Below are 17,280 nucleotides of genomic sequence, written 5' to 3'. Positions count from 1 at the left end.
CCAAAAAAAAAAAGATGCAGAAGAATCGTTCAATTTCACTGCTGTTACACGAGAAGCCCGCCTTAAATCTTCCATTGAATTTACCACGTCGCTATATCCCTTCCACCGACTGCAGTAATGTCTCTACAAGTGTCAGCCAGTTTGGATTCTACAAGTGTCAGTTTGGATTCTACAAGTGTCAGTCAGTTTGGATTCTACAAGTGTCAGTCAGTTTGGATTCTACAAGTGTCAGTCAGTTTGGATTCTACAAGTGTCAGTCAGTTTGGATTCTACAAGTGTCAGTATAGATGGTCCTACGCCTAGGCTGCGTCATTTCTGCGCCTATGTTATCTCGCTCGCTGTCAGTCAAGCGTGTAACGCTACACCACTCGGTTTCTTTTACGAGATTTCACGGCTCGACAATTCATAATAGAAAAATATAAATTCTTTAATTTTACTTTTTTTCATTTGAAATTTTTTTTCAGCAACCTGTAAATCTGGCGTGACAGTGAACGTGTTAATAAGTAAATGTTGTTCAAATTATGCTGTGTTTTATGTCATTTTCATCAGAAAAATCTCATCAATATTTTAAGAAAACTTTCGGGATAAAAAAACGTAAAATTAAAAAAGTTGATATTTAAATCGCTTGGTTGCCTGGACTCACGTTTCATGCTTATCTTTTATTCGCTGTCCTTGTCTACGTTCGGCAAACTACAAAGGCGGGCGCGAGGCTCGAAAACGTAGTCCCGGACTCTACGAGTGTCAAGTTTAGCTTTCTTACGGTCTGACAGTTGTGGAGAATATACTGTATCTCCTAAATGATATGCCATTTATCGAAAATCTCTCTCAAGTGCAGTTTAAACAGCGAAACATCCGTTCATCAATATTCACTTAAGTTCCACTTTGTCTTCTCGAGAAAATCGAGAAATATTGGGTTGTCCGGAACATTCGTGTCGATCTTTCAACAAATAGATAAACTCCATATTTTCAAGCAATTATTTCTTTATTCGAATCTAAAAAGAGATTGACTTTATCACTTATTTCGCGTTGCGTCGAACTTCTCATAAAAAAGAGTTATATTAAATTTCGTGAAATATCTTTTTCCATAAAGAAAAGCTATTTTTTAATATGTCCAAAGAGAAAATTCTGAAATGAAAGATACACGACTTAGGCCACTTTCATGATCACCGACACATTTCTTATCTAATAAAAAAAATAATTGTTTTAAAATACGTAGTTTATCCATTTACTTAAAAATCGACACGAATTTTACGGACAACCGAATACATACTATGGCACCTAAAAATCTCCTAGCACCAGATAAATTTCCAATTTATCTCTGTGTAACAAAAGACTCTTTTGAAACTACTTGGAGATGCTCTGTCTCTACGAGCACGTATGTGTACATACTAGGAAGTGGACGAGAAGAGAAAAGCGTGCGTGGAAGATCAATACCAACCGGGGATCGTGTGATTCGTTCGTGAGCATAGGGAAATAGAGTGTTCCGAGGAGAAAAGCTGTGAATAAATGAAAAGAGAGAGAGAGAGAGAGAGAGAAAAAGAAAAAAATGAGAAGGAAAGAGACGGACCAGTGGCTGATGTGACGAAGATCTCTTCGGTGGTGACCGGTTCTCCGGAGCCCTCCTCACAGTCCTCCTCGTCGTCGCAGGAAGGACGTTCCTGAATGTTCTCCTTGTGATGCTTCGGCCTGAGAGTTGTCGGTGACCTCGTCGGCGCGACGTAGACAGGCGTTATTATGTCGTCTGCAAACAGAGGGGTTGGTGATCATTGAAATTGCGTACGGTGGCGCGCGGCGTTCGCATAATTCCCGTATGATTGCGTGGTTTCCAGGCACAGTTTGCGTCATCGGTGTAACGAGAAACGAAAATATGGTTACCACGAGCCAAGGGGATGTGACGGGATGGCTTGGATGGCCGATAATAGGCGATAGAATGCGCGTTTGATTGGAGTATTTTGTTCACGACGTGTACGGCTTGTTTCACCTTTCAATTCAGCTTTCAATTTTCAAAGGATCGTCCTCGGCTGCACGTGATAACGTGTACCGATGTACTTCGTGTAGAATAACTCATCTTATTAAATTGGTGCAAATTTGAAAAATCGAATCTCATTTTATTTACCCTCCGTAGGTAAACATATTTTTTCACACTTCGTAGGTAAACTGGGTCGTTTATGTTTATCGTTCCAAGTTTTCAAAAAATCTGAAAAATTTTGGGATACTTATTAAAGTCAAATGTTTAAAACCTTCTTCAATAGAAATACAAAATTCGTTTCAAAGAAATACCGCGGTGAAATTTCGGTTGGGTCATTAACGACCCAGACTGCCTACCGAGGATTAAATTGCTGCAAATTTTATTGAATTGTTGGGGAATTGCTGCAATTATGCGTATTTGTCACAATTTGTGCTATTGTTAGAATTACCAGGCATTTGAAATCATTGCTAGATTTCGTATTTGAAGAATTAGGTAATTATTGAATTCTAGAAGATGATTTAATGGTAAACGGAGAAAAAGAATGCTAAGTTTATATTTCGTGCTGTATCATTTTGCGTAAATGATTTTGTAATTAATTTAACACCTTGAGAAACTGTTTTTGTGGTAACCTGAATGTTCCAAGATTGAGGAAAATTAGAAAACTTTGCAATTTTTATTTTTTGTTGTTTTCATTCATGCTTTGAGAGTTGGATACGCTGAAAATAAAATCCTGTGGATAGCGTGTGACGTGTAATAACTATTACTGGGCAATACTTCGTAAATTGCGTACTGTGGAAAGTTAGTACGGTATAAAGTTAGAAATGATGGATAAAACGTTTTTATAACATGTTCCAAACACATTCATCGTTCATACGGACATTTTACTGGACGCATACCTGCGTTCATAGCACTCAATGGGTTAAAAGCAAAGGATATGGAACGTTAACAAAACTATTTACATCTCCTTTAAACAACGCACGAAAGCTTTCATATTTGTGGAAATATTTGTCGACGTTCTGTTTAGCTCCAAATTTAAATAAAGTCAAGTTTCATAACTTCAGTCTTTAATAGCTTTAACCTTTAAGCCGTGTTCTATTAGGCATTAATTGCAAACAGATTCAATTACTCTTGAGAAAATAAATCGAGATGGGCTATTTTGTAAAATTAGATTATCACGTGCTATGTATTTTTGTTAAAAATACAAGTTTCGTATTAGGGAATATTTGATAAAAACTAATTGCTCAGATATGCCTTCATTTGGATTGGAAATTATTTTGACCAATTTCAACAAAATCTAATCTTAATAAAATATACTTGTAGTTACCACATATTTCTGCATTTCATATCCTTACCGTCGCACTTACACTTCCAAGCAATTTTACATTACAAATTTCTAACCCTTTGATAATTACACAAAGAATTACAAACTTTTTAACATCCATAATTCAAATATCCCGCGTAACTGGATAACCTAAAAAAGATTCGTCGCGTTGACGTACGAAAAGCACAGTGAAAAATGTAACATGCACAATTCACGACGAGATAACGAAGGAACTTGATACAATTTATGAAACATGTCGTTGTATGAAACATTAAAATTAATAAGTGCACGATTTCGATGAACGAACAACCTTCTTGCAGAAGCCATGGTTAATTTCACACTATTAAATTTTCTGTCTTAGTAAAAAATGTTACAAAAATACTGTTAAGTTACCGCGCCTTTATGTCTTGTACTCTTCTTGGCATCGATTTTTTTTTCATTGTGTAAAATGTCACACTTCTAAAATTACCCATTAGCTGCTGGATACCTCGTATAATTGCGTCAATTGTGTCAGCTTATTAAAGGGATTGTATTAATTCAGTTTTTAGTCAACCGGAGAATATTTTCGAATCGGCTGGCAGAGCGAGCGAGGAGGTCGACAAGAAAGAGAAAGGAGGGGTGCCAGTCGGGGTTCCCAAATATGCAAATGAGTCGAAGATACAACCTGGCAAGCATGAAGACGAAAAGGTGGCATGCTGTGCGATATGTAAACCCAATCGTGCATGGATACATATGTATATTATATAAGGTGTTTCCTATTCCGCCTTAGCTCGCGCCATTTTCATCTAAAGATGCTGTTCTCGATTATTTATTAGGGTAGGAGATAGCAAATTTTATTTCGTTAATATTTCGTTAAAGTATTCGAATGAAAGTGGTTTGCTGCGAAAGTCGCTGAATATATGTGAAGATCATCTCTGTTTTTTATATTTTTTTTATCACCAAACCGGGACAGGTACAAAAGAAAAGGACGGAAGGAAAATTTGTTGAAGAAGTATAGCTTTATTATAATTAAAAAATCGCATAATATGAAAAATAAGACAGTAATTCAAAGTAAAGCAACAAGTCATATTTTTCATTAGATAAAAACTTTCTTAAGAAATGTTCTATTATTCTTAATTTGTTCATAGAATTCCGTACACTTTAGAGCTCTTTAAAAATCAAGTCACAGTTTCTTTCATACTAAATACTTTCTATTGCAGAAACTTTTTTCTAACTTTTATGGTTCCGGAAATATTTAAGTTGGTAATTCTTATTGGTTCACCCTGTATAATAGACATCAGATTTACATATAAGCGGTGAAAAATGATGTTGTTTCTGGCTATGGAGAAACGTAAAATCATGTTTATTTGAAACAAATCCAGTAATGTAGTCGTTTACTTCTTTCTTAAATAACTGTAGATGCGAAGAATATATGTAAGTATTTATATGTACATAAATAAGTCAGTGTTCAACTAAAAATAAGTGTTATTTTCAAACATTTTCATTAAATCATAATTTATATGTATTGTGTATATGTATCACGAGTAAAATTTGAACAGTTTAAAGTTTCGTGTTAATTGCGAGTAAAAGAATGTAACTTTCATCATATTATTTGTCATTGAAGCAAAAGATGTTGCGTACCATTCAAATGATCATGCACACAAAGTATTCTGTGATTCTAATGAAAACAGAGCTCTATTACTTTATTTTTAATAGTCTGCTTGACCTTAAATTAATTGTGAATCATGTTTCATTGAGATTTTCGGATTATGCAAGAAACTTGAGACGTATCTCTTTACACGTAACAACGAAATGTTTAATTACTCAGCGGAATATGTTGTTCTTAATTATATAAAGAAGAGATCGTTTAATTTTAACTATGGATATTCTATTTACGTTTAATTGTTGCTCATAATGAACTGTTATATATTCTATATTTTAAATCATTTATTCGTGTTACTTATTTAAAAAAGAAATCACAAACCTAATCTAAAAATAATTATAGTTTCTATATAAAATATAAAGGAGTAGCATTAAATTAATAATAATAAAATAAATAATGGTATTTATAGAAGTTCTATTTATGATGCTGATATTAATTTTACTTCGATACGAATAAGATTCTTTTAAAAAAATATTACTAAGTAATAACACTTCATTTCACACAATAAACGTGATTTTTCCGTTGTATCGCATAAAAAATAATTCAAATATATTAGTTGAAAAAAAATGTGGTAAGTGCCGCCAAATGACGACAGTGCCTTACCAATTTATATGTGTTTCCATCCTTGTCTAGGGGAGTGCTAAACGTCTCTCCTTTCACACTACACATTTAGATGGCGTGTTTGACGCTCTTATATAGAAACGTACCGGTGATGCGACCACTAGCGAGAAAGCAATATTTCGCATATAACTCGAGAACGAATGATCGGATTGAAAAATGGTAAAGGAATATTTTACTTGAAATACTATTACCTAACGAATGATATATCTTAAAAGTAAATTCATTTCAGATGGAAATTTAATTATAATTATATGTTACAGATATGCCAATACATCTATCTATATATATATGTTCAACTGTAATTTTCATTGTAATAGTAATTAGAACTACCTATAACAATAATACATTAAATTACAGTGATAATTTCTAAATTATAACAGAAATAATTTAAAAACTCTATCTTCAAGCGATAATACATTAAATTCAAGAACTTTTGAATTGGTTTTAATAAATATCACTTATCAGCGTTGTTTAAAGTATAAATTTTAAGCCATACAAACACGTGTAATTAAAACTTTTTGTGTAATTAAATCACGTTTATTTTTTCATTTGATGCCAAAAATATTTGATTGGAGACTGAAAAGAACCAAACCCCACGACTTATCAAAAGACCCATAAAAACACAAAAACACATGCAAAAAGGGCATACTGCGAGTGTCTTTCTCACATATGTCACACTTTCAATTAACAGAATCATCCATAGACCCTGTCGAAAAAAAAAAAAATAAATAAAAATCAAGTTGCCAAGGGAATTGTTTAATAACAAAAAAATGTTTCCAATGCATATTGAACAGAATTGAAACAAACTTGGAATCAAATTAATATCAATACGTTCTTGTACAATACGCATGCGATTGTTTACACGTATTTCGTTAAAAAAGTTTTCATCGACTATCGATTTGATGCAATTTGGCCTCCCCCCGAACAAATTAGGTTGCAGACGTACAGAGAATAATGTTTATCGAATAATTTGTCTTTCTTTTTACACAAAATATCGTGTAACCAATGTGAAATAATTGTCAGAAAGTATATACATATAACGTTTCACGTATATGAAATATCGATACGTGCGAGATACAGGAGTTAGGTACGTACAAGAAATTCCTCTGCGAGGAAACGTGCAGAAGGAATTACTTACGCCCTTTGGAAATGTTACTTACACTTACCGGAACCAGGTTCATAGATCGGCGTGCATTCTTCGTCCTCGTCGTCTGCGGCGCAACCGCTTCCTGCACCAGAAAATATCAGGTCGTCCATGACGCCCGGGAAACCGGAAGCTGGCGTCTGCACCGAAAAAATATATGGAATTTAATTGTGTTGCTCGAAATATAGGCCAACTTTCGTTATTTTCAACGTCTTTGAATAAAAACGCGAAAATTGAAAATAATGCTGTGCAAACAAGTTCATATTGTCGTTATTGTATACTTCGTGTTATAACCAGTTAGTGTAATTGCTTCAACGCTGGAAGAGTATTGCAAATTTGCAATTCTTTCGATTCGGTGTTAATTCAGATATAGCGTTGATTTTTCGTTGCAAAAGATTCCACTTATATTTGAAATATTAATATTCAACGAATCCTTGCTCGCATGGTAAATCCTTGTAGCTCGTTATCTACATAATATTCATACTTAAGGCATTACTTTTTTCTTACAAATAACATTTTTATGATCGCAATTCAGAACAGAGTTTTATGCTATAATTTATAAACTAAGTACACCGGTCGTTAACTAAAGTTATAAAATCCTGGGTACCACTTGATAGAATTTCCTGAATTTATGTGAAAACTAATTACAACGAGCGGGGAAAAATTGGAAGTAATGAATGAAAAATCTGAAACGAAGAGGATTCACCTGTCCTACTTTACGAAACGAAATTAATTAACCTCCCGTATAGTAATATTCGATAATTTAAACAGTTACAGTATTAATTATTTTTGATCGTTTATTTGAATGTTTACTAGTTGGAAATTTCACCTGTTGCATTCTTTGCAAAGGAGCTGCACGATCCAGAAGACTTCCGGGAGGTAAAAGCTGAACATCTCCCCTAATGGTGACTCGTCCGTCTTTTGTGGCAGCCAATTCGAGAATTCGTGCACCGTTCACAACCAGGCCGGCGATTATTCCCAAAAAGGGTCTCTCTACCCTTCCTTTGTTGCGATTCCATCGACCACCAACTTGAATGGTCGATTGACTATTGAACACCGTCAATTGACGACCTGTAAATAGCAATAAATGTTAGAGCGAGGTCCGTTTAATCGGACATTTTATTAGGTCTGTTGTAAAAGGTTCTGTCGTTTATTCCAGCTATGTTTATCGCGGCCTTTAACATTGTTTAAAATATTTCCCTTGAATTCCCAATTGGTCTCAATTTTATTACACCGTATACACTCTTGAAAACTATTTTAGTATTAATTTAAGACATTAATAAATTACCAGAGAGATGGAGTATATCGCAAATTATATTGCAATTATATCGCAAATTAAAAAAGAAAATAGTAATAATAATATCACTTAAATAAAGTGCAGAAAAAGCGATAAGACTTTCCGACAGATCTAACGATTCCCTAATAATTCTTACAAATAACGATTAACGCGAAATATTTAGAGCGTTACTTCAGGATGTTACAAATAATATTCAAAATGTTATATTGTATAGGGTAATTATTTTCTCTAGTTATGCTGGTACGAGAAAATTTTCATAGATAATCTAAATGGTTTCAAAGAGTGAACGAAGAAAAATTTATACGTACTTGCATTAAACTATTAGGTCATCCAGTAATTTCGTGTCGAATTCTATAATTTAGATCGATATTTGAAACAAACCCTTAAATTTGACAAAAAAAAAAAAACCAAAGCACCTTCTCGTTTCACAATTTATTCCTATTCTTTTTTGGTAAGATTTTCACTAAAACATTTTTCGCTTTGGGCAAAAATTTATGCGATGACCTGATACTATCAAAAATCATAACATCTTGCAAACAAACATTTCTTCTCCAATACGCAAAATCCCTTTAAGCAGCACAATTATCCAAGAACAAGTTTCCAAATCGTTATCAAGAAGATCTCGCAAGTCATAAAAGAAAAATGACACGTAAGTGAAGTATTTCTTCTTCTTCACACGGGTTCGAAAGAATCGAAGGGATAATTTATTTCGTTTCACCGGCTGACAAATGTTTTTGTTTGACCACTGAGCAGGCGAACAGAAGCCACTAGAGATCTGGCATGGGTCACCAGTGGCCAGTCCACTTGTCAGCCGACGTGTACCTTAGAAGAAGATAGAAACGAATGTGTGTATACCCTTCCCCACTCCTTCCTGTGGATTTGCTTCGAGACCCTTTCCCTTTGTAGGGTCTAAATTTGGTTGGTTTTGAGAGTAGGTTAACATGACGCGCGTGGAACTCGTTAGGGTTCGATCTGCCCTTTGTATGTATGACACACACACTCGTGTCGGTTAAAAAAGTCTCCGTACACCTCATTCGGATCTATTTAGCGCTGGATAATTTCAACAGAGAAGGTAGTGAATAAATAATGCTTATGTTATTTTATTTAGGAACGTAATATTTGCTATTAGTACGATGAAAAATGATTTACGTTCATTTATTGACAACTGAACGGAGGAAAAGGAATAATATAACAGAAACGAGATGTAAAAATTTTCGTATAGTAGAAAAGACGTTACAATATTTGTCCTATAATGGAAAGTATCTGTTTACGTTTATATTTATTTGGTGAATTATTAATAAACGAATGTGAATTATTTTTCTTTGTAGCAATAGTAAATGTTATGTTTTTAAATAACAGAAGGTAAATATTATTTGTTTGCTAGTTTCTCTGTTAAAATTGTACAACGTGAAATAAATTCTAACGAGCTGCAGGAAGAGATTTTTAGCTGTGAGTGCAAGCTGCTTGGGTTACCAACGAGCATAATAATGTTTTTGGTAAAACGAGCGAGCATGAATGAAATTTTCTAGGAAAATTTTACAGATTTAAATAATTAGTAGATTTTGTACAAAGTTTTGTATATCCCCGATACAGTAACGAAATTAGTAAGCTGACATTAAAGGCTAAAGATTTGATGTTTGAAGTTCCATTTTCGAGATAATTTCGAAAATTCGTTGCATACATATGTGATTTACTCATTTATTTATCTAACGGGTTGAATCGTAATTTAGTACAAAAGAATAAAGATACTCGTCGGATATGCAAAGTACAATAACTAAAAATAAAAGGAAAATACGATGATATAATGTTAAAGAAGAATAGGGAGAAGTTGATACTTAAGAGATTGGTGAAAATGGGAAGAAACATTGACACAGTTAGATATTTCATTAGTATTATTGGTAATACGATTATTATTTGAAAAGTGTTGCGTGGCAACCGTAGAACGTGTGGAAGACTCGGGAGTTAACACGTTCGCTGCCATCAACGCAGCATATTCGGTCCAGAATATATTACCCAGTGTGTTATTTGTTTTCTGCTAGCAGTGAACGTGTTAAAAACAATCGAGGACTATGACCGCCATCAACAAGGTCTGCACTGATAGGGATACCGTTGTAATGAACATTCAATTTAAAAAATTTCAATTTTTCTAATTTTCATCCTATCTTCATGAAAATAGTACCAATCAATTGGTAAGATTTTCTCGATGAAAATGAATCCAAACATGACATAGCAGTCAGAGTAATTCCACCAGTCATCAATTTAAATATTCCAGATTTTTAAGGTTAGTTTGAAAATGATCATTCTTAAGGTTACAATTAATGTCGTGTTTGTACTCATTTTCACCGGGAGATCCTCACCAATCCACTGGTACTATTTTCGTAAAGATAGGATGAAAATTAGAAAAATGACTACTGGTCGATTACTGATTGAGCGCCCGAAATTATCGCTTTGATCGTTTATCGACTGCCCGTCCGTTACCGACTGTTCATGCCAGAGTAAGAAGAGCACTTGCGATCGAAGAGTAACTGCGATATCCTCGCTCTATCATTATCGACTGATTAACAACGATGACGTCACAATCTTCCACTTCTAGACCGTAAGGCCCGTCCGAAGTCTTGACACATTCTTGAGTACATTCTTTTCGCTACATACAATTACGCAGTTCCTGCGTAAATTTTCCTACTTACCTACCAACAATTACAGTTCTCAACTTGATATTCTTGTTTAAATGAACAATATTTTGCAATGATAACACGTAAAGCAAAATATTGAGAAAGAGTCAAGGACCGCAAATGTATAGACTTCGATGAAAATTCAAAAGTGATTCAGTTCGAATAATAAGATAGTGCATATGTACATATATGTACATATATATTTATGTCGGATATGTGGAGTACCATGAGACACTGATCAGGCCAGCATGGTTATCCTGGAGGTCCCAAGCCCGTCAATTTTAGCAGAGGAGGTAAAATCGATTGGCAGAGATCGATAATACGGCTATTTTTTTATTAGGCGACTAGAAACCGAGGATGCGACCGGGATCGAACACAACGAACGAGTCACCCATGTGATCTGCCATGGGCGAGTTAAATACCACCTTGTAATAGGAAAGCAACAAACTGAACGAGCTTTCTCATCATCAGGCTTCTCGTTCCGCGACACGGTGCTATGGATAATAATTTTCGGTATGCCGAGAAAAAATAAGCCTGACTGACAAGCCTATCAGGCTCGTAGAATCTGCCAGGAGGACGATGTTCATGGTGTCATTTTAGGCACTGCAGCGATGGCTTCTCTGTTCGTCGTTCTATTTACTTCTCCGTCGTTGCTTGTGTCACGATTGACGAGCGTATTTTTAGGGAGTTATTCGAGAGTGTTTCTACAGAAAATGAGAACTTTTCTGATGGCAATGGATGCTTTACGTTCAAATGAAAATTTGTAATTAATTTCTCCTGGTTAATGTAACGAAGTGTTCTAATTAGAATTACGGCCATTTTGAGGGTTTAATATATGTTATTTGAGGAAATATTTTAATTCAAGAAAGAAGTTTAGTGTGCGGACTATGCTCAGGTGTAAACGTGAAATATTATTCATAGACGAGATGATATGTTACGATGAATATTTATTATTTTGAACGTGTTGTTTTCTTTTTATTGATACTGGTACGCGGTGGAGTTTAAATGATTTTAGTTCACTTTTGATTGTGAGTACCTACTGTTAAAATTAGCAATGTTGGATATTATCGTAATAAGTCTTCCCAATTATATTTATCATTGTAAATAATAAACCTAAACAACACCTAATAATAAAACCTAAATAACAAGAAGAAGACTCGTTTCTAAAAAATACCAACCTTCTCTAACAATTGTAAATTCCATTCTATAGTCTGAGTCGCTATTAACCCAATTTTAGTGGTTGATGAGACTTAAAATAAATAAATTAAAAAAAGAAATAACGGTGGTAACTTCTTATTACAATCGTTTCTTAATTAAAATTTAGTTAGAAGAAAGATTGTTAAATAAAAGTTAAGTATCTATGTATATCAGTAAATTAAAGAGCTTTCGAAGAGGAAACGAAGATATTCTCGTCTATCATAGTGAACACGTGCCAAGAGATTAACTGTTTCAGAGATACTTTAAATTTTTCGTTTGTAAACGACCTAATTCTTTGTTCGACTGGACATTTTGTACGTATATATAATACAAAGCACTTTTTATAACAAATATATTAGGTCATCCCATAAGTTCGTGCCGAAAGTGAAAGATATATTAACGAAAATCCAAGGAAATTCTATAGCGACGACATAAAAAAATCTTACCAAAAAAAAGTGGGAAAAGTTGTGGAACGAGAAGGCGCTCACGTTCTTTTTTATTCAATTTAAAGGTTTGTTGCAAACATTGATCTAAATTCGACACGAACTTATGGGATGACTTAGGATTGGAAAAAGTGTGGACAAATACAGTAGTGCACGCATAAGCGTTCGCATTTTTGCACACTTAAGCGTTCGTCGCTATACCCGCCAATTCTTGGAAACGGGACTTCGGAGTGGAGTTCGAGCGTGCCGAGTGAAACGAAGTAATTCGATATCGACTCCTGTATGTGAACAACTGACACTTGATATATCGGTATCCCACTCAGACACATCTCCTCTCTTTACTTTAGTTAAATTCGCAGAAGTCACCTCCTCACTACTGTAGCTATGTTTGAGAAATAAAACATACAGAAGAGAGAATTTCAAGTAAAATCATAGTTCACAAGTAAAAATAACAGTTCGATGATATATTAAGCATTTTGAGTTATCCTTTATTTATTTCAACTGTTCGAAAATCAATATCTTTCAAGCGGTGAATTTAACTGCGAATTAAAACCTCTTTATTCCTTTCAATAAGTCCCTCTATACAGCTTGTACAATTTGTAAGTATGCTTTCGAAACCATCTGTATAAACGATGCGTTGTTTTCAGTAGATATCGACTCCTTCCGCAGATCTTTTATACGTGACGTCAATTGAGTTGACGTCATTACCGTGCAAGTTTATTTCTACTCGATGTTAGGTAAGATGAATGTACTTACGTCAAAGCACTGTTTATAGCCATTTCTCACTGTGAATGCTAGTTAGTTATTTATATTTTTAGTGAATTGTTAAAGCGGTCTCAAGTTCTTCAGAGTTCCATTATCGTAAAACGCACAATTAATATTGTTTATTCAATTGCAATATTTACTGGAAAATTGTTTAAAAAATTTGTCAGAGTAATCTGTAAAATACTATAGCACTCTAAAATACTTCGATAGCAGTGTCAAGATTTTACAAATTAGTATATTACGCTATACTAATTTGTGAAATATTCAAAGTATGCAAATAGGTTATAAAAGTTATTTTGTTTCTTTTGATAGCACTGTCAAGATTTTACAAATTAGTACTAATTTGTACACTAATCTATACTAATTTATACATATACACTATGCTAATGTGCAAAATCTTGACAGTGCTATCGAAAAATCAAAATAACTTTCATAACCTATAAAAAAAAAAGAGGTCCATTTCCTAAATATGTCTTCCGCGAAGAACTCCAGCCAGATTTCACGGTACATTTTTTCTGCCATCTGACTGGCACTTGTCAGTCAGACATAGTGAATTTATCAGTGTAACATAAAAATACAGCTGGTGGATCGAGGCTCGACGCATTAGCGAGACTATCTGGAGGCACGTGCCCCGCATTATTTGCTCCTTAAATAATTTCTCTGTTAATAGCAACAGCGGTAGGCGGTGAAGGCACGACATGTGTTTCTTTAAAGGCGATAAACATGTATTCACACCACATTCTGATCTGAAGAAGTCCAATAAACTGTATCACTTTATTAGGAGAGCAGGAGGACCGTGGGTGTGTTCGGGGGGTTCCCTGTCTGACCGCGTGATTTTAGGCAGTCAAACCTTCTCCGCTCGATGTCTCACTCTATTGAATTTTTGTCGACCAATAGAAACGCTTCATGTCTCACGTATAAGACCTCTATCTTCAACACGGAATATTAGGTATAGAATAGAACTGAATATTATTGTTATATTGCAAAGTATTTCAATAATTGATCTTATTGTTACGGTGTTTAATACGATATTTAACAGTATTTATTTCAGTTCAGTTTGCAAGGTTATGCGATCGAAAGAAAATAATACGTATTTTGTTTTAATTAAATTACTCTGTATTTAGGGTTTTTCATCGAAAACAATGTTCATCACCGTTATATTTACATATGTTATTAACTAAAGCATTTATTGTTCAATTTTATTCACGCATTAATTAAAATAAATTTGTACTGCCTTTTTATTTTTAATATACTAATACACCGACATATTTACTTATGAAAACATGATTATTTTAGCGATACTGTTTTAATTCTGATCAACGTATTTAGATAAATATTTAATACACAACTTTTTGACGTATATATCAGTTAGACGCGGTTTACGAACGAATCTCGGTTCTCTAACATTTAGTGGCAATTAGCTCTTGCGCGACATAATGTAAATTAATAAGTAAACTGATAGGAAAGTATGAGGGCTGTAGAGGTAGTAAACCCGAAAATGGGTTAAGCCGTTGAGATGTCACCTTCGGCTTCTTATCGTTACACAAGTGGCTCATTCGGTTAAAATGGATCAGGAGACAAGAATCTAAGCGTGGATAGTGTCGTCTAATCTTTTGGCATCGCTTTCGACGAATTCCTAAATCAGCATTCCGCAGTAATGACGTGTGTCTTACCGACTGAGCAGAAGCAATGGACGTCGAATAGGCGAAAACCTTACGAAGTAAGACTGTCGTATTTACCGATTATTCTGTTGTTAGTAGTTGTTTCGATCGAAATTTTTTTGTGTGTCGCATAATATAGTTCAAAGAGGCTTTTAAGATGATTATAATACATTTTCCATCGGTCCATTTGTTTCCAAGTTTTAGATACATAATTCAAATGAATTACTACTTTGTCAGGTTAACAATTAACCACAAATTTATTTCTGGCAATTATTATTTAAAAAGAACATGGTATATGCAATAATACAGTAGACTCCCGTACAACGCGGATTCCTATAACGCGCAAGAGATTTTCCGACTACTGTTTTCATATAACGCGATTCCTCGTACAACGCGCCAAATAGTAAAACACGAGAATTACCTGATTTAACACTAAAATTACCGACCGGGTCAAAATGACCCATTACCAACGCGCCAAATAGTAAAACACGAGAATTACCTGATTTAACACTAAAATTACCGACCGGGTCATTACCGACTTTCCAAAAATGAATATTTATGTAAGTAAACCGTGATTGGAAAATTCGATTCATACCGATACAAATGGAAGCATACATGTAGAATATAAATTCGAAAAGTTGCAAGCGATAATACTTAACAGTATAGAACATTCATGTTTTTTCGAAAGATGCTAATGGGTCATTTTGACCCGGTCGGTAATTTTAGTGTTAAGAATCAAATCTGCTTCAGTTGAGCATTAGATTGTTTTTTAATTTGTATAATTGCATTTTTATTAAATTTCAATGAAATAAACGATTTTTTACATACATTAATAATATGTTTTTTCAAATCAACTTCGTACAAATGCCATTTATTTTTAAAGTACTGTCTTACTTGATAAAACAGAAAATAAAAGTTGGCATAGCAATGATCATTTCAAACATGTTACTTTAGAATATGCGCGTTATACGAGAAAATAATCATTTACTTGAATTTATTCGAACAATTATTTCAATTTTAATTTGAATTTTTATTATCCACTTATTTTCAGCCTCGTGGCCTATGAAAAGGACTTGGTTTACAATACTACTTCAATTTTAATTTTCCTTCTTATTTGTTTCCTATCTTCTCTTCCGTTCTCGTATTCGCGTGAATTTATCAATGAACCAGCCGCAGCACGCGCTCCGAAATGGTAGTAAACGACCGAGTAACCCGTTAACATGACTATAGCGGCAGGTAGTAGGCTCGTCTGGTAGGTTCAGAATAACTTTGAGATTTCAAGGCCGATCCTAGTGCGAGCACGACTGGTTTAGGAGTACTACTGCCTCAACATGTTTGCCGGATGCTTCTAAACACGTCGCTTAGATCAACCCTAAACTTTTATGTTCTATACACGCGCGCTGTACGTGTGTTGCACGTTAAATCAATCTCCATTCCGTTTTATTTTTCCCTTCCCTTCAAATTCGAATAAAAAATATTCACTGGTTCAGCATTCCGACGAGTTACATTCAATGTCAATCTGAGAAACGATATTTTTTTATAAAATGATATCGATTTCAATTGTTCAGTTTGAACTTATATCAATCGAAGAATTTTTATCGAAAAGTATTATTACTGAGAATGTAGAAATTTCTACTTTTATGTTACATTTAAGTTTCATTTTAGTGAGATTGATTGATTTTTATGCAATTTTGTGTAATTTTGTTTGAATGCTATAAATTTCACAATTATATTATAAAATTGATAATTATAGCTGGATTTTGTACCTTATTGCAAGGTTCGATTTTAAACTTTAATTAGGTAACGATTAGAGAAGTTCTTGTCAGACTCCAACAATCAAAGTTAGCAATTCTGTTCTTAATATTTAATTTTACACGAAAGAGTATTCCTTTAATTTTAACCTGTAACATCCTCGTAATTGCAATTCCAATAACTTCGCGTCTACTGATTTTAATACATCGACACACTTTATATAATTCTTGCTTTGCGAACAAGAAGAATTAAGAACTTATAAGATTTACTATTCCTGTGTAATTAAATAGTCCTGGTACAGGAATTAATAATGATCGAATACACGATTCAATAGCAACTGTGAAATTACCGTTAATAATTTTGTTGTACCTAAACTATTCGGTTTCGGAAACTAACCTAATCTCTTGAATAATTGACAATGTCTTGGTATTCAGAATGAACTAAAATACACTTGATAGTCTATGAGGCGTTTTTCATGCCAGGAAATAGAATACAGTTGACACAGGTGTTCGTGAAATCGAAGTTAAATAGGTTAGGTTAAAAGATATCTCCGTCCTGTGCGCGGGATATTTGAAAAACGTGGGACACGCGTAGTGCCACAGTTTTGGCATTCGATAGGCATGCATAACCCGTGAGTTTCCCGCGAGAAACCGTTCCACAACGGTTTCCCATAGCGTTGTTACAAAAAATAATGAGATTTTGGCGACTCGTGGGAACGAACCGTGAGAAGATGTTGAACCGAGGGCTAAATTCGGTGATTCTTGTATTAGGTGACTATCAGGGGGATGCAGGTCGA

General features: G+C 34.3%; 1 protein-coding gene across 1 annotated transcript in view; it reads right to left on the bottom strand.

Annotated features, from left to right (window-relative positions):
• The window catches only part of LOC108571052 (neurexin-3-like), a gene marked incomplete at its 5' end in the record, with an annotated part of 121,755 nt that overhangs the window by 9,891 nt on the left and 94,584 nt on the right, over positions 1-17,280 (bottom strand). The window contains 4 exons of the mRNA XM_017933022.1: positions 1,568-1,741; positions 6,720-6,837; positions 7,404-7,408; positions 7,511-7,768. Of these exons, the coding sequence (XP_017788511.1) occupies positions 1,568-1,741; positions 6,720-6,837; positions 7,404-7,408; positions 7,511-7,768 (555 nt within the window). The remainder of the gene's footprint in view (positions 1-1,567; positions 1,742-6,719; positions 6,838-7,403; positions 7,409-7,510; positions 7,769-17,280) is intronic.

Source organism: Habropoda laboriosa, unplaced genomic scaffold (assembly GCF_001263275.1).
Source record: "Habropoda laboriosa isolate 0110345459 unplaced genomic scaffold, ASM126327v1 scaffold106, whole genome shotgun sequence".
In the NCBI taxonomy this organism is placed as follows: domain Eukaryota; kingdom Metazoa; phylum Arthropoda; class Insecta; order Hymenoptera; family Apidae; genus Habropoda; species Habropoda laboriosa.
The sequence above is the reverse complement of the archived record's forward strand: the minus strand, read 5'-3'. Positions and strand labels throughout refer to the sequence as shown.